This window comes from Salmo salar, chromosome 19 (genome assembly GCF_965601325.2).
Source record: "Salmo salar chromosome 19, fSalSal1, whole genome shotgun sequence".
Lineage (NCBI taxonomy): Eukaryota > Metazoa > Chordata > Actinopteri > Salmoniformes > Salmonidae > Salmo > Salmo salar.
In genome coordinates, this window is record NC_138309.1 from 15,767,436 (window position 1) to 15,785,318 (window position 17,883).

At 42.7% G+C, this 17,883-nt stretch overlaps 1 protein-coding gene across 3 annotated transcripts in view; it reads right to left on the reverse strand.

The window, feature by feature from the left end:
- The window catches only part of pde1ca (phosphodiesterase 1C, calmodulin-dependent a), a 116,322-nt gene extending 100,280 nt beyond the window's left edge, over positions 1 to 16,042 (reverse strand). For all 3 annotated transcript variants that reach the window (XM_014157413.3, XM_014157411.3, XM_082965644.1), the window contains exons 1-2: positions 15,467 to 16,042; positions 11,956 to 11,982 (exon numbers count right to left, since the gene is read on the reverse strand). In XM_014157413.3, coding sequence (XP_014012888.1) covers positions 11,956 to 11,982; positions 15,467 to 15,597 — 158 coding nt within the window. In that variant the 5' untranslated portion in view covers positions 15,598 to 16,042. The remainder of the gene's footprint in view (positions 1 to 11,955; positions 11,983 to 15,466) is intronic.
- Positions 16,043 to 17,883: the final 1,841 nt, after the last annotated feature.

Below are 17,883 nucleotides of genomic sequence, written 5' to 3' on the forward strand. Positions count from 1 at the left end.
CACACATAGCCGTAAATATATATACACTGCTCAAAAAAATAAAGGGAACACTTAAACAACACAATGTAACTCCAAGTCAATCACACTTCTGTGAAATCAAACTGTCCACTTAGGAAGCAACACTGATTGACAATAAATTTCACATGCTGTTGTGCAAATGGAATAGACAACAGGTGGAAATTATAGGCAATTAGCAAGACACCCCCAATAAAGGAGTGGTTCTGCAGGTGCGGACCACAGACCACTTCTCAGTTCCTATGCTTCCTGGCTGATGTTTTGGTCACTTTTGAATGCTGGCGGTGCTTTCACTCTAGTGGTAGCATGAGACGGAGTCTACAACCCACACAAGTGGCTCAGGTAGTGCAGCTCATCCAGGATGGCACATCAATGCGAGCTGTGGCAAGAAGGTTTGCTGTGGCAAGAAGGTTTGCTGTGTCTGTCAGCGTAGTGTCCAGAGCATGGAGGCACTACCAGGAGACAGGCCAGTACATCAGGAGACGTGGAGGAGGCCGTAGGAGGGCAACAACCCAGCAGCAGGACCGCTACCTCCGCCTTTGTGCAAGGAGGAGCAGGAGAAGCACTGCCAGAGCCCTGCAAAATGACCTCCAGCAGGCCACAAATGTGCATGTGTCTGCTCAAACGGTCAGAAACAGACTCCATGAGGGTGGTATGAGGGCCCGACGTCCACAGGTGGGGGTTGTGCTTACAGCCCAACACCGTGCAGGACGTTTGGCATTTGCCAGAGAACACCAAGATTGGCAAATTCGCCACTGGCGCCCTGTGCACTTCACAGATTAAAGCAGGTTCACACTGAGCACGTGACAGACGTGACAGAGTCTGGAGACGCCGTGGAGAACGTTCTGCTGCCTGCAACATCCTCCAGCATGACCGGTTTGGCGGTGGGTCAGTCATGGTGTGGGGTGGGGTGGCATTTCTTTGGGGGGCCGCACAGCCCTCCATGTGCTCGCCAGAGGTAGCCTGACTGCCATTAGGTACCGAGATGAGATCCTCAGACCCCTTGTGAGACCATATGCTGGTGCGGTTGGCCCTGGGTTCCTCCTAATGCAAGACAATGCTAGACCTCATGTGGCTGGAGTGTGTCAGCAGTTCCTGCAAGAGGAAGGCATTGATGCTATGGACTGGCCCGCCCGTTCCCCAGACCTGAATCCAATTGAGCACATCTGGGACATCATGTCTCGCTCCATCCACCAACGCCCCGTTGCACCACAGACTGTCCAGGAGTTGGCGGATGCTTTAGTCCAGGTCTGGGAGGAGATCCCTCAGGAGACTATCCGCCACCTCATCAGGAGCATGCCCAGGCATTGTAGGGAGGTCATACAGGCACGTGGAGGCCACACACACTACTGAGCCTCATTTTGACTTGTTTTAAGGACATTACATCAAAGTTGGATCAGCCTGTAGTGTGGTTTTCCACTTTAATTTTGAGTGTGACTCCAAATCCAGACCTCCATGGGTTGATAAATTGGATTTCCCTTGATTATTTTTGTGTGATTTTGTTGTCAGCACATTCAACTATGTAAAGAAAAAAGTATTTAATAAGATTATTTCTTTCATTCAGATCTAGGATGTGTTGTTTAAGTGTTCCCTTTATTTTTTTGAGCAGTATGTATATATGTACATTATATTTAAAAAAAATAATGTTTTCCAGTCCAGACCGATATATAGCCATCTGCAGCGCGGGCAACCCCCCCCCCCCCCTCCCCCCGTTGAATAACAAAATCACAGCATCCCCCCCAAACAACATGATTGATTTTTCTCATGAATGATTTCATTTCTCTCTAGAGAAACAGTGTGTTGGGCTCACAAAAAAAACTAACTAAATGGAATTCCAGTAATTGAACCGACGTTGGTCAATTAATTGTTTACGCCACGCTCACGGACGTTAGTTTCTTCTCCTCAATAAGTCTGGATCTGAGTACCTCCCTGACCCTTCACCAAATGTGAAGGGACTTCAATGATGGCAGTCTCAGACTAAAGTATGTAGTGAACGACAGCAGGAGAATTTTGTGTGAGTCGTCAGGCTACTATGATGAAGCCATGGACTCCTATGTGTTTACAGATTCGTATGATTTAAACATCAGCCATCCATTTCCTTCCTTCCTAAAAACAGCCTACGATCCATGATCAATCTTTCTATTTGCGCCCCAAACAAAATGCGAGCCCCCGAGTAGCAAAACCTTCAATAAACTTTGACTTTTAATCAAAAGTATTTTACAAGCACTCCCTTCAGGGGTGATGGAATGAAGTGTAATATGTTACTGTTTATTAACCGACAGCTACGCTGTGATGTGTCAAGCCTCTCAAGGCTCCAGACTTACCATTACAACTCTATCAACCAAGCTGCGTCTCAAATGACACTCTATTCCCTATATTGTGCACAACTTTTTGACCAGAGACTTAGGGCCCTGGTCAAAAGTAGTGCACTATATAGGGAATAGGGTGCCATTTGAGACAGAAAGCCAAGTGTCCCCCTTTACTCCCCATACTGTTCTCTTTCCCTTCCCCCTCGGCACAGTGTTTCTGCAAGTCACCCTCAATAGTCTGTCAGACTCCAACCAACCGTAGATTACAGTGAATAACTATTGAGTTATGGCAGACACAAATTAAGTGGAAATAAATTACACATAGCTTAGAGGGAAGAACAGTTTATTTATTTCCTTGAAGTTTTGACATTTTTGCAGCAAGAAACTATTTATGTAAGGATGGTTATCAGAGGGCAAACGTGAACTGAACGCTTGAGCTACAAAGATAGTCTCCCCCCCACACACACACACACACACACACACACACACACACACACACACACACACACACACACACACACACACACACACACACACACACACTGCTCGTTTGTTCCCCAAAAGCACCTCAGGAAGTTCAGGCGACAGCCCTCACTCCACCCTGCACTCAGAGATAAACCACAACTCATTTCAGTACCCTCCATCTTACTTGGGAGAAGAAAGGAAAGGAGAGGGGGAAGGAGGTAGGAGGAAAGACGAGGGCATAGAGACTCACATCTTCACCTTGCCATTATAGACCCACACAAAACCAATCCAAAGTCCATCACACACACACACACACATTTGCACACGTGCACACACACACACACACGTGCACACACACACACACACACACACACACACACACACACACACACACACACACACACACACACAATTACAGAACCATTTAATCTCCCCTGGCCCCTGTAGATGGGAAGCTTATCAAGAGGCCCTTTACTTTCCTCTCAGCTTTTTGGTTGAGTAGAGGGTGGGATGGATGGAGGGATGAAGAGAGCGAGGGCAGCTTCTATCCATCAATTTAAGGTCTATGCATGCTCTGAAAATCTTTCCTTCCACTCTGGCTTGTTCTCTGAACACCGGGCAACAATAATGTCAATCAATATATGAATAGTTTAATTCCAAAACACTATATATCCATTTTCAGAAATGTTGGTGAATTAACTTTTATTGTTTAAAGAGCTTATGAAAGTGTGTTTTTCCCCATCTAATCATGGTATGAGGTTGTTCAATGACAGACATTGTTCAATGACACCAAATGTATCGCTGCAGAATCCTGTGGTAGCCATAATGATTAAGTGTGCCTGGAATTCTAAATAAATCACTGACAGTGTCACCAGCAAAGAATCCCCATACCATCACTCCTCCATGCTTTGCGGTGAGAACCACACATGCGGAGATCATCCGTCCACCTACTCTGCGTCTCACAAAGACACGGCGGTTGAAACCCAAAATCTCAAATTTGGACTCATCAGACCAAAGGACAGATTTCCACCGATCTAATGTCCATTACTCGTGTTTCTTGGCCCAAGGAAGTCTCTTCTTATTATTGGTGTCCTTTAGTAGTGGTTTCTTTGCAGCAATTTGACCAAGAAGGCCTGATTCACGTCGTCTCCTCTGAACAGTTGATGTTGTGATGTGTCTGTTACTTGAACTCTGTGAAGCATTTATTTGGGCTGCAATCTGAGGCTGGTAACTCTAATGAACTTATCCTCTGCAGCAGAAGTAACTCTTGGTCTTCCTTTCCTGTGGCGGTCCTCATGAGAGCCAGTTTCATCATAGCGCTTGATGGTTTTTGCGACCGCACTTGAAGAAACTTTCAAAATTCTTTACATTTTCTGTATTGACTGATCTTCAGGTCTTAAAGTAATGATGGACTGTCATTTCTCTTTGCTTATTTGAGCTGTTCTTGCCATAATATGGACTTGGTATTTTACCAAATAGGGCTATCTTCTGTATAACACCCCTACCTTGTCACAACACATCTGATTGTCTCAAAGGCATTAAGAAGGAAAGAAATTCTACTATATACTTTTTAACAAGGCACACCTGTTAATTGAAATGCTTTCCAGGTGACTACCTCATGAAGCTGAGAGAATGCCAAGAGTGTGCAAAGCTGTCATCAAGACAAAGGGTGCTACTTTGAAGAATCTCAAAAATAAAATATATTATGATTTGTTTAACACTTTTTTGGTTACTACATGATTCCATATGTGTTATTTCATAGTTCTGATGACCTCACAACTTTTCTACAAGGTAGAAAATAGATTTATTTTTTTGAAAAACCCAGGAATGAGTAGGTGTGTCCAAACTTTTGACTGGTACTGTGTATTTTAAATTTAATCAATATGAGGGAGGCACAATACTGTGAGAGAAGAAGTAGTCAGGTGAATTTGAATATTTTTCAGTCATTCAGAAGAGTGATGCAGTGAAATGTTGAAAGATTTCACGTAAAACAAGAAAGTTGTTAAATTGTCTACAGGAAAATGAGATCAACAGATCAACTTGTGTGCTACATCACAAACCATGAAATTAGCAAATGCGTGTGCTACATCACAAACCATGAAATGAGCAAACGCATGTGCTATATCACAAACCATGAAATGAGCAAACGCGTGTGCTACATCACAAACCATGAAATGAGCAAACGCGTGTGCTACATCACAAACCATGAAATGCATAAAAGGGAAACATTTCAGCTGGAAGGCCACAGGCTGAGGAGCATTCCAAATGATCAAACCAAAAAGCACACACGTTTGTAGCAAAAACATACAAAATTCTGACAAGGATAGAAAAACAAAAGCATCTGGATGGCGTTCTGCTCAGTGTGTGTGTGTGTGTGTGTGTGTGTGTGTGTGTGTGTGTGTGTGTGTGTGTGGTGTGTGTGTGTGTGTGTGTGTGTGTGTGTGTGTGTGTGTGTGTGTGTGTGTGTGTGTGTTTGAATACACCAGCAGGTGTGAGAAAACAGATCGGATCGACTACGGCAGGATACGGGGAGTCCTGAATGGCCTGAGATTTCAGCTGATTCCAACTGGGCAGTGTGTATGAATTAGATCATCAGGAAGGAAGGCAACTATTACATCCAACACCACATACGTGTTTACTTTGCTAATGGGCAGATATGAGTTTAGGTCACACAGCAATATCTGCTACACACTACATAAGTATAGCTTCACAGACATTAGAACTCAGTTGGAATGTCTGTTGAGTTGATGTTTTCTATTTGTCTGAGGTATTTCAGTCGCGGGAACCCACACCTCTTCACACAGTGCACCTGCTTGACTTCAAGCCAGCCATTCTTAATACACCAATGCTTTGTTTGTCCTGACAATGTCAGAGATTGACAGAGACATTGCATTGGAACTCCAGTCCTCGTAGTGGCTTTGGGGTAACAAACACCACCCTCACAAGGTGCCACCAAAAAGGGACATTGGACAAAAAACTGATCCAACAAATGTATGTCCTCTATCATGAAAAAGAGAGTAGAAAGTTCTCCCCAAAGGGAATTGAGGAACTGACTATGATAATAGTTCAGCAAGTGTTTCTGGTACTACCTCATCACTGAGCGTAATGACAAAGCAGTGGATCCAAATGATTAAATCAGCCGGCTGGAATAAAAGCCACGCTCTGTGCCTGGTCAGTCTCAAGAAAAACACTGATTCCCAGGAGAAAATGAGAGCTAACAACCTGGAATAATAGGTTTGAGTTTTTAGTTTGCACTGCAGACGCTGGGGCCAATCAATGGCTAAGCGATAATGCAATCAAGAGATGGAGTCCATACCTGAAAAGCTGCCTGAAGACAGAAGCTGGACCGATCGATAGGGGACTGGGAGAGAAGCCTGCTATACCTTGAAGTACACCACTGCAGATTTTGAGACCAGGGCTGAATAGAATATCTATTAAATAGTATTCTGTTTGGGTCTGAGTTTCAGGGCCCCAGAAAGGTAGTGAGCTGTTGGTTTGTGTCTGTAACTGGGAGCTGATGCAGGAGGAGTTGCTGGCTGATGGTTGATAGTGATGCTGGCTGATAGTTGTGAACATTGCTCAGAACACTAATATGATGGGGAACAGCTGTGCTGGCTGCTGTTCTTAGCCCCCTTCATCTCACGTCAAACCATATACGCAGTCAGGGAGCCGAAGCCACATGGAACACACACACACACATCCGCACACACACACAGAGCTAAAACAGACAAAGCTGAGGTAACTCTCAGCATGTCATTTGTATAGTTGTTAGTTGTTGTCCCATGACATATCAGAGGAGTGACTGTCTGAAAGGCCTGGCTTTGAAGACCCAAAGCTTAAGTCCTTCTGTGATGTGAATTCACTCTGTGGAGTTTCATTCTGCTGATGGAAACCATGGATGACTCATGTGTTGGTCCAGAGTGTGAATTATGCGGGGAAAAGGGGAGGGGAATGAGAGATATGAGCCCCCCTAAACTCAACAAAAGTCATACTTTGGGGGAGTGTCTAAGTAATACTAATTTAACCATTCTCCTGTTTCTTTAAAACACAATGTTGTACTGATACAGTGATATAAATTGAAAATAAAAGCTTATTTCAAATGAAACAAACACCCCCAACTCTCTGTCATGGTTTAAAAAAACAAATCCCATGTGGCTGCACTTGTCATCGCGGGACAGTCTGGTGTTACTTGACTTTTCCTTTTACAAAAATGGTCAATTTGTTAGTAAGAGGCATCAATTAATTCAGGCTACAAGAGTGTAGGCCCAATGATAATTGCAGAGTGTGACATTTCAGTGTTTTGTAACAGTTGTCTCTTTCCCTTCATCAAATGGTGTGTACACAGCGCACTGTTTGGATGCTGGGATAATTGTGGAGTGGACGAACTTGCGCAGTTAGCCTTTTTAAAGTGGTTTGTTTGACAATCAGATGAAATCATCATGACTGTGTTCATGCCACATTAAAAGGTCATTCATGTTTACAATTAAATTACGTCTTTACTATTAGCCCCGCCCCAAAATAATGTCACATAGGAGGCCCCCCCCAAACTCAAATGTCACGATATAATTCAAACTTTGTGTTAGTCACAAAGGAAATACTACCATACTGGCGTTCTAATACTGCAGTTGAAGAGTTTGGCACAAAATATGTCATTACAAACACATTTGTTTTTTTAGACACAAGTCAATGAATGACGTAATAGAAATAAGATTACTCTAGTATTGAACATATGTTGCATTGATGGCTTTTAACAACATTTAACAACATATCACAGACTATAGACAGCCGTCATAACTTCGAAATGGGGGCATCCCTCCCTTGTAATATTCTTGTCTTCGTCATGCATAACATTCTGCTAAAGGACGTCTAAGCTGTTAATTGTCATTTTGGGGAATATGCAATGATTACTTACATTGCTTTAGGCTAGTTTTGGAGAGCAGTTCGACTTTTAATTACCACAGAAACTAATGAAAAATCTACCACAGTCATAAAAGACATTGAAATTCATTGAAACTCCAGCAATGCCAGACAGACAGTCCTGATTACCCCTGTTGGCAAATATCCTCTCTCTCGCTATCTCTCTCTCACACCCAGCCATTAAATGACAGATGCTCTGATTCTCGCTACGTTTCTGCGTCTCTTCCCAGGTTGAAATAAAGTTCTGTAACGGCCTTGTGGCTCGTCATTGTGGCGCACCCAGAGTTTAATCAAACAAAATAGCCTCCACAAAGAGTGACTCATCATAGTTTTACCTAAATACTATCTAATCTGGAGAAGGTATAAATAATATCATTAGGGTGATAATGCATATGGCCAAGGTGCAAGCAGGGTTTGCTGTAGCCTTAGTCAACTGTTCCCGTTTTTACTGAATCACAGAGTCACAGAAAGTATTCAGTGTTGATAGACAAGTTTAGCTTCTCATTCGAATTATCTTCTAACACCTCTTCCGGAGTGTTTGGGCACAGGAGGAATGTGAGGAGTGACACTGTGAATGTGGGAGAGAAAGTGTGAGCGACACCTATTTATGGTGCTTATTGTGTATAATGAAATGGCCAAGTGCCGACTGATCGAGACACTGACATTAAACCACAATCTATCTACAGTGGGTATCATAAGTATTCGCCCCCGTTGAATTTTTTCACATTTTGTGAAATTAGAAAGTGGGATTAAAATGAGTTTAATAGTGAGTTTTTTTATTAATGAAAAATCAAACACTAATATACCTTGATTAGATAAATATTCACCCACCTGAGTCAATACATGTTAGAAACACATTTAGCAGAGATTACAGATGTGAGTCTTCTTTGGTTAAGTCTATAAGAGCATTGCACACCTGGATTGTACAATATTTTCCCATTTATTATTTTAAAATTCTTCAAGCTTTGTCAAGGTGTTGGGGATCATGGCTAGACAGAAATGTTCAAGTCTTGCCATACATTTTCAAGCAGATTTAAGTCAAAACTCTAACTTGGCCACTCAGGAACATTCCCTGTCTTCTTGGTAAGCAACTCCAGCTTAGATTTGGCCTTGTGTTGTACGTTATTGTCCTGCTGAAAAGTGAATCCCAGTGTCTGATGTAAAGCAGACTGAAGCAGGTTTTCTTCTAGGAGTTTGCCTATGTTTAGCTCCATCTTGTTTCTTATTATCCTGAAAATCTCCCCCGTCTTTGCTGATGTCAAGCATACCCATATCATGATGCAGCCACCACCATGCTTGAAAATAAGGAGGCAGTTATTCAGTGATGTGTTGGATTTGCCCCAAACATAAGGCTTTGCATTTAGGCCAACATGTTTGTTCCTTTGCCGTGTTTTTTTTGCAGTATTACTTTAGTGCCTTATTTCATACAGGATACATGTTTTGAAATATTTTGATTATGTATATTTGTATTCTTCTTTTCACTCTGTCATTTAGGTCATTATTGTGGAGTAACTTCAATGTTGTTGATCCATCCTCAGTTTTCTAACATCACAGCCATAGATCTCTGTAGCTGTTTTAAAATGACCAATGGCCTCATGGTGACATCCCTGAGCAGTTTCCTTCCTGTCCTACAGCTCAGTTCAGAAGGACGACTATATCTTTGTTGTGTCTGGGTGGTTTAATACATCCTCCACAGCATAGTTATTAACTTGACCAAGCTTAAAGAGATATGCAATGACTGATTTGTTAATGTTACTCATCTACCAATCACTGCCCTTCTTTATGAGGCATTGAAAAGCTCCCGGGTCTTTGAGGTTGAATCTGTGCTTGAAATGCAATACTTGACTGAGGGACCTTACAGCTGTTGTATCTATGGGGGACAGAGGAAGGGGTATTCATTCAAAAACAGTGTAACTTATTATGTGATTTGTTAAGCCAATTTTTACTTCTTAACTAATTTAGGTTTGACTAAACAAAAGGGGTGAATACTTTTGCAACAACTATATTTATTTTTTAATTTTTTTATAATTTGTTAACATTTGAAGTTTCATTCTAAAACATCTATCCACTTTCATAAATGCTAGTAAATTAGCTTATATTGTTTCCAGAAATTATGGAAGAGATTAGTGTGTTTTTCATGATGGTTTCATTTCAGAGATACAAATAATATTTTTCTAAATGCTATAAATCCCCCTCACTCTCACAGAAATAAGTAGTACAGGCTAGGTTTTACGACGGAGGAAAATGTAATTGTATGGTGATTGAAGCATTCCTAGCATGTTAATTGTAACGCCAACAAACCTTAGTAACCTTACTATGCTACAAACCTAAGAGCCAGGGGTCTATGGGACCAAGAACAAACAAATAGAAAAACTCGAAAAACACCAAGCAGGCAGAGAGACAGAGAGAAACAAAGATATCCACTGAGGATGAGAAAGCTACATGGTGTTTATGTTCCACTGTCAGACCTCTGGCAGCGCTGGACAGACATGTGGTCAATGCACTTCCTCTGTTAGGTTTGTTTGGTCTCTGGGCTGTATCAGGGATAGTTTTGGCTGTCTTCCTTTCCAATATTGTACAAGCTTGGTTTGTGTGGGGGTGGACGGGGAGGGGGGAGGGGGGGCAGAAGTCCATACAAGGGTAGTAAAACATTTTGCCGGTCCCCACAAAGAAAAAGGCTATTTTGGGCTTAGGGGTTAGGTTTAGGATTAGGGTTACAATTAGGGTTAGGGTTAGAATTAGGGTTAGGGGTTAGGGTTAGGGTTAGAGGTTAGGTTAGGGTTAGGGTTAGGTTAGGGGTTAGGGAAAATGGGATTTTGAATGGTGATCAATTGTTTGTTCCCCACAAGGATAGTAAAACAAACATGTGTGTGTATATGAGAGAGAGAGACTAGAAGAGAGAGAGAGAAGAGAAGAGAAGAGAAGAGAAGAGAAGAGAAGAGAAGAGAAGAGAAGAGAAGAGAAGAGAAGGAGAAAGAAAGAAAGAAAGAAAGAAAGAAAGAAAGAAAGAAAGAAAGAAAGAAAGAAAGAAAGAAAGAAAGAAAGAAAGAAAGAAAGACAAGAGAGAGAGAGACAAGAGAGACAAGAGAGACAGGAGAGACAGGAGAGGGACAATAGAGACACAAGAGAGACAGGAGAGAGACAATAGAGACACAAGAGAGAGAGACAAGAGAGAGAGAGAGACAAGAGTGACAAGAGAGATAGACAAGAGAGACAAGATAGACAAGAGAGACATGACAGACAAGAGAGACAAGAAAGAAGCAAGACAGAGACAAGAGAGACAAGAAAGAAGCAAGAGAGAGACAAGAGAGAGACAAGAGAGACAAGAAAGAGACAAGAGAGACAAGAGATACAAGAGAGAGAGAAGAGAGATGAGAGAGACAAGAAAGAGACAAGAGAGAGAGACAAGAGAGAGACAAGAGAGACAAAAGAGAGAGACAATAAAGACAAGAGAGAGACAAGAGAGACAAAAGAGAGAGACAATAAAGACAAGAGAGAGACAAGAGAGACAAGAGTGACGAGAGAGAGAGACAGGAGAGAGAGACAGGAGAGAGAGCGAGACGAGAGAGAGAGAGACAGGAGAGAGAGAGACAAGAGAGGAAGAGACAAGAGAGAAAGGAGAGAAAAGAAAGAGAGAGACAAGAGAGAGGAGAGAGAGAGAGGAGAGAGAGAGAGGAGAGAGAGCGACAAGAGAGAAAGGAGAGAAAAGAGAGAGAGAGAGACGAGAGAGAAGAGAGAGAGAGAGACAATAGTTCAAGAGGGATGAAAGTTGAATAGCAGCCAGACTTAAGCTTCCCAATGACATCATTAATTACACACACACACACACACACACACACACACACACACACACACACACACACACACACACACACACACACACACACACACACACACACACACACACACACACACACACAGCATTCCCAGACCACACACACACAGCTTTCCCAGACCACACACACACACACAGCTTTCCCAGACCACACACACACAGCTTTCGCAGACCTGTACAATAATAATGGGTTTCACATAAAGAGTCGGGGGATATACTACAATACCACATGTAATACAAAGATACAGTAGAAATGGAATAATAGACGTGAATGGGATTTTTGGGGGATTTTTATTATTGGTCATAGTTGTGGAGATGACAAGTGTAGTATACATGCTTATGGGAGTGTTTATTTGAAGCTGGGTCCAACTTGTAGGTAACAAGTAACTGATTTAGTCCTGGTCTGAGGCTTACCTTTGTGACGTCTTCTTGTATTTCCTTCTGTGGGAGAAAAACAAGTACACCATTAATGTTTATGGCATCATTCTCCATTTTCTATTGCAATTTTCAGAAGAATCAATCCATCCAATATATGAATCCGTATAATTGTAATTCTATACCGTAGATAGAGCACTGACGTCATACATTATATCATTAATCTACATGCTTGGAATGAACTTGAAAAAGATTATGGATGTGTGAAATCGCACGTTATTTGCATTATAGTACACTACTTTTGACCAGGGCCCAAAGAGATCTGGTCAACAATAGTGCACCAAATTAGGAAATAGGGTGCCGTTTGGGACGCACACTATGTCCTCTGGGTTTTCATCCTCATTTAACCTCTATAGACTCAGTCCGTATCGAGACGATGTTGGTCTAAGTGCATTTGGTACATTTATAGCGGATGATCCCTTTAATCTACAGGCAACACCATCCTGCATGCCAGACAGTCAACAGTGTTGTTGGTTTAGCTTTGGGACTGAATTATCATCCACATTCGTAGAGACAAGCAAATATGCAGTTCAGAAAGTGATTTGATTGATAAAGAATTATTGTTGAATGGATCATTTTTGCACAAGCACTCCGACACTTCAAAGGTTGACAGTTGGGTGACAGATTCTCTACTAGCAAATTCAGACGTTTGATAAGACCAGAAAAGAAGGGAGAAAAAAAAGAAAAATGATGGGAAGGAAATGAGAAAACTGAAAACATATGAAATGCATGTTTCTGTTCTTTGACATGGTCTATACCTAAACACACGGTGAACAATTCTCAGGAGAGTATTATGAACAGTCCTCTCTCATTCTGTTTATCTCTCTCTTTTATATCTCTGTTCTCTCTCAGTCACAGTCAGGAAGTATATGGGACAGATAAGATCATGGATACAATGACCAAAAAACAAAACACAGACCACAGAAACAGAATGTATTCTAATTCTATGGTCCAGACACATGATCTGGCCTGGGTCATGTTCAGCCGATCAGTTTGCCTGTTCTTAGCCCCATAGACCCCTGGCTCTTAGGTGTGCAGCTGACTGCAGGCTGTGACCTCGTGGTGTCAACATATTAAGGTTTGTTGGCATTACTATTAATATGCTAGGAAGGGTTCAATCACCATACAATTATCTTTTTCCTCCATACACACATAACTACAACACATTTTACGTCTCCACCGTTCATATATGAGCCCACCTGGATTGTGGTGAAATTCATACAACTCTCCTAAAGCAAATTACCGATTAATAAGGCCTAAACTTCAATGTCTGTAACTCTGTGGTCAGTCACCAGTTAGACTCATCTCCCAAAATGCTATCCAGGGCACTGTAAAGCCACAGTAAAAGCAATGAGAGAGAGGGTTTATAGGGCGTATAAACATTAAAACACATTCCCCTTCTCTTCCTGATCGCCCGCCTTTTTTGTGTGAGAGAGAGAGAGACAGAGATAGAGAGAGAGAGAGAGAGAGAGAGAGAGAGAGAGAGATAGAAATATATATAAATAGAGAGAGAGAGAGAGAGATAGAAATATATATAAATAGAGAGAGATAGATAGATAGATAGATAGATAGATAGATAGATAGATAGATAGATAGATAGATAGATAGATAGATAGATAGATAGATAGATAGATAGATAGATAGATAGATAGATAGATAGATAGATAGATAGATAGATAGATAGATAGATAGATAGATAGATAGATAGATAGATAGATAGATATTGAGAGAAAGAGAGAGATAGAAAGATAGATATAAATAGAGAGAGAGATAGAAAGAGAGATATAAATAGAGAGAGAGAGATATTGAGAGATAGAGAGAGCCTTAGAAAGAGAGATATAAATAGAGAGAGAGAGAGATATAAATATATATATATATATATATATATATATAGAGAGAGAGAGAGAGAGAGAGAGAGAGAGAGAGATAAATATATATATATATATATATATAGAGAGAGAGAGAGAGAGAGAGAGAGAGAGAGAGAGAGAGAGAGAGAGAGAGAGAGAGAGAGAGAGAGAGGGGACAGACTCATGTTGACGTCGGAACAGTCAATCAATGTCATCTGTGAGGAATGATGACCAGACAAGACGAAACGGATGGTCCCTGAGATTAGGACCAGGACAAATGGTTGTTGCCTGGGCCAATTGTCTGTCTATGATGGAGAGGTTTCTAGTATAGTATATCTATGGTCTAGGGTCAGGGCTGGGGCCGTAGGCATCAAGCATCTCAGAGGAGCAGTGCTGATCTAGGATCAGGTCTTGTAATCTTGTTCTAAAAGGCTAAACTGATCCTAAATCAGCACTCCTACTCTGAGACGCTTAAAACGTACAGCCCCTGATCTCGTAATTCTATATTGAGGGTCTACTGGGGTGATGTTGTCACTCATGATGACAGAAGATTAGGCAACACTGATGGACATCAGGGACTGCAGCCTGAGCAACAGGATCACAGCTGAGACCATCCATACTCTCTGATGACACACACAGGCAGACAACGATGTGTTTGTTTCTACTGACTTGAGTTCATATACTGAACATTGGAAATGTACACACACACAAGCACAAACCTATCCATACAGTATGCACAAACACGTGTGCTTTCATTAACACACAATGTGCGGGGATCAAATGTGTATCTTCGGGGGTTATTTCTACGTCATTGGGGTGCAAACATCTTCCTCATCACTTTTTTTCATCCTAAAATGTAACATGTAATATCTTTCCCCTCTTTATTTCTATCTATGTGAAGCTTCGATGCAGAGGGGAAAACAGTCAGAAAACAGCAGACATCCAATTAGTAATTATGAGTGGCTAACCGTTAGCTGTGTGTAATTGTGTTGACTGCCTGGCTGCCTGTGTGTCAGTGTTGACTGCCTGGTTGTATTCTATAACCTCTGGGTCCCTGGATGTTTGCTCCTTTCTGCTACATTAACCTGATTACGCATGTACTTTACTTCTGGCTCATTCGATAAGGCAAATCCTTATAAAATATATCCTCTGATAATATGTATAGGAAAACAGAAGCGCAAAGCCAGTGTAGAGTAATGTAAAAGAACATCTGTCATTCCTATACATTTTCTGGTCATGAAGAGCTTTTAAATTCATAATAAACGCAAATGCAAAAAAAGATGCACTTCGAGCATCAAACATAATGAATTTTGTTGAAACCATCAAATGATAAAATAAGCTGATGTTGCATGAGTGGTATTGATAACACATTCCTCTGTAAACATGTTCTCCACGGAACTTTCACAGAGGTTTTAAAGGCATTTCAACCATTAACTCTTAACTTTCAATGTGTTTGAAAAGGAGCCCCAAAAAATGTACCAAATTGACAGGATTGGTAATCTAGGCTGCAGTACATTCAAAGTCAAGCGCGAACAGAGTGAAATATTTGCACTCAAAACACTATAACACAAGTATGCAGAGACAAATCATTAACACATTTACAAACAGTGAGAATAATAAAAACAGAAAAGGTTACTCACAGTCCTCTCAGCCTCAGCCATATCTTCTCAATCTGGTCTGGCTGCAGAAACTTCAGAGAGTTACTCTCAAAATCCTCTATCTCCTTGGTTGGTGATTCCATGTCTAAGATATTAACCAGGCGAAAGGACATGAAAGTCTAAAGTCTAAAGTCTAAAGTCCGCAGAGCCAGCCCACTTCAGCAGTGCAATCAGAGGATGGAAAAGTGGAAGTTTATTCAGAGCGTTGTGCTACTTCAGAGTGGTCCTCTATCTCGCTATCCCCGTTCCTTAATCCTCTGTCTATACAGATCCCTATCCCATCTCTGTCAGCAGTGTGACAGCTGGAGTCTGTTCCTCATCCTTCTCTTCCCTCCTCATCCTCCTGTCCTGTTCTGTATCAGGTCCTATTGAGGATAGCTAGAGCTAGCAGTGCAGCTGCGTCAGGGGAGCTGGGGCTAGTGGTGAAGCTGCATCAGGGGAGCTGGGGCTAGTGGTGGAGCTGCGTCAGGGGCCCCCTGGCTGTGATGTGTGTGTGCTCTGGTTTAGTCACCAGCAGCTCCTCTCCTCTCAGGTGCTCACTGAGCGCGTGCAGCTCAGGAGGCGGAAGGGTGAAGGCGGGGGGGGGGGGGGGGGTCCACAAACACGCTCCGCCCCATGGAGGGGGAGAGGGGGAGGAGAGAGCGGAGGGGGAGGATTACCGGGCTGCTGCTGTCGTCGCGCAGAGTATCAGAGAGCAGCCGCTTCCACCGCTAACGCCACCGCTACGACTATCATTCATATCTGCCCTGCCGTAAGCCCAGAGAGGGGGACGGGGGCCGGGAGAGGGAGAGGAGGAGAGGGGAGAGAGAGAGAGAGAGCGAGAGAGAGAGAGAGAGAGAGAGAGAGAGAGAGAGAGAGAGAGAGAGAGGACAGGCTCACGTTGATGTCGAGAGAAGCAAAGAACGGGAATAAGAGAAAGTGAGTGTGAAATAAGGATACAAAGAGAAGAAAAATACAGACAGACAGAGCTGTTCAAGAGTATATGCAAGTGTGTTAGTGTGTGCAGATAAATATTGAGTGAGTGTGAGAGAGAGCAAGAGAGAGAGAGCGCAAGAGAGAGAGCGAGAGAGAGGGAGACACTGAGAAAGAGGATAGCTGTGTAATGATTGGAGGTGCTTCAGTGTGTGAATAGGAGGGGCTGAGTGAACTGCACTCCTAAAAGCCTATTTTTCTCTTTCTCTCCCTCTCTTTTTTCTCATCCCCTCTCATTTTCCTTCTTGTTCTCTATACCCCCCTCTCTCTTTCTCTCCCTCTCTCTATTCCCCTCTCTCTTCCTTCCTCTCCCTCCCTCGCTCTAGATTCCTCTCTCCCTTCCTCCCTCTCTCCTCCCTCTTTCTTTCTGTCTACCACTCTCTCTTTGCCTGTCTGTCTATCTCTTTCTTTATTCCCTTGAATGTTCAGCGATAGATTAGATCAGGGTTTCCCAAACTCAGTCCTGGGGCTCAAACTCAGTCAGTCCTGGGGCTCAAACTCAGTCCTGGGGCTCAAACTCAGTCAGTCCTTGGGCTCAAACTCAGTCAGTCCTGGGGCTCAAACTCAGTCAGTCCTGGGGTTCAAACTCAGTCAGTCCTGGGGCTCAAACTCAGTCAGTCCTGGGGCTCAAACTCAGTCAGTCCTGGGGCTCAAACTCAGTCAGTCCTGGGGCTCAAACTCAGTCAGTCCTGGGGCTCAAACTCAGTTAGTCCTGGGGCTCAAACTCAGTTAGTCCTGGGGCTCAAACTCAGTCCTGGGGCTCAAACTCAGACCGAGTTCGGGAAACCCTGGATTAGATCACAGAACATCAGGCAAACATGAATGAATAAGAACGGTAACGCTGACCTCTGCAAAAAAAGCTATGAGCGTCTAAACTTCGCTACATAATAAACACAACATTTTCGTGACATCTCAACAGAAACACGCTTTCAATCAAAATAAATTATATGTTGAGCTCCTTCAGCCCAGGGGCCAATGGAGGGGTACGACAAGACAAGATGAGATGAACCCGACTCCTCTGCGTCCCAAATGGCACCCTATTCCCTATATTTTAATATACTTTTGACCATAGGGCTCTGGTCAAGTAGTGCACTATGTAGGAGATATGGTGTCATTCTGTACGCAGCCCCCAAATCTGTCTGTCTCAATACGACATGGGGAAGTCACATCTCATTGCCCTCATCAACATAGGTAATGACGGTGCTCATCAAGCATGTCTGCCCAAACAATGAGATTGATAACACACTCTGAAGTTTCCAGAAGGAAAACATAATCCACAATGGGGTCGCCTCCCAAATGGCACCCTATTCCCTTTACAGCACACTACTTTTGACCAGAGCCATATGTATAGGCCCTTGGTCAAAGGAAGAGCACTACATAGGGAATAGGGTGCCATTTGGGACGCAACCTTGGATCCTACGATATAG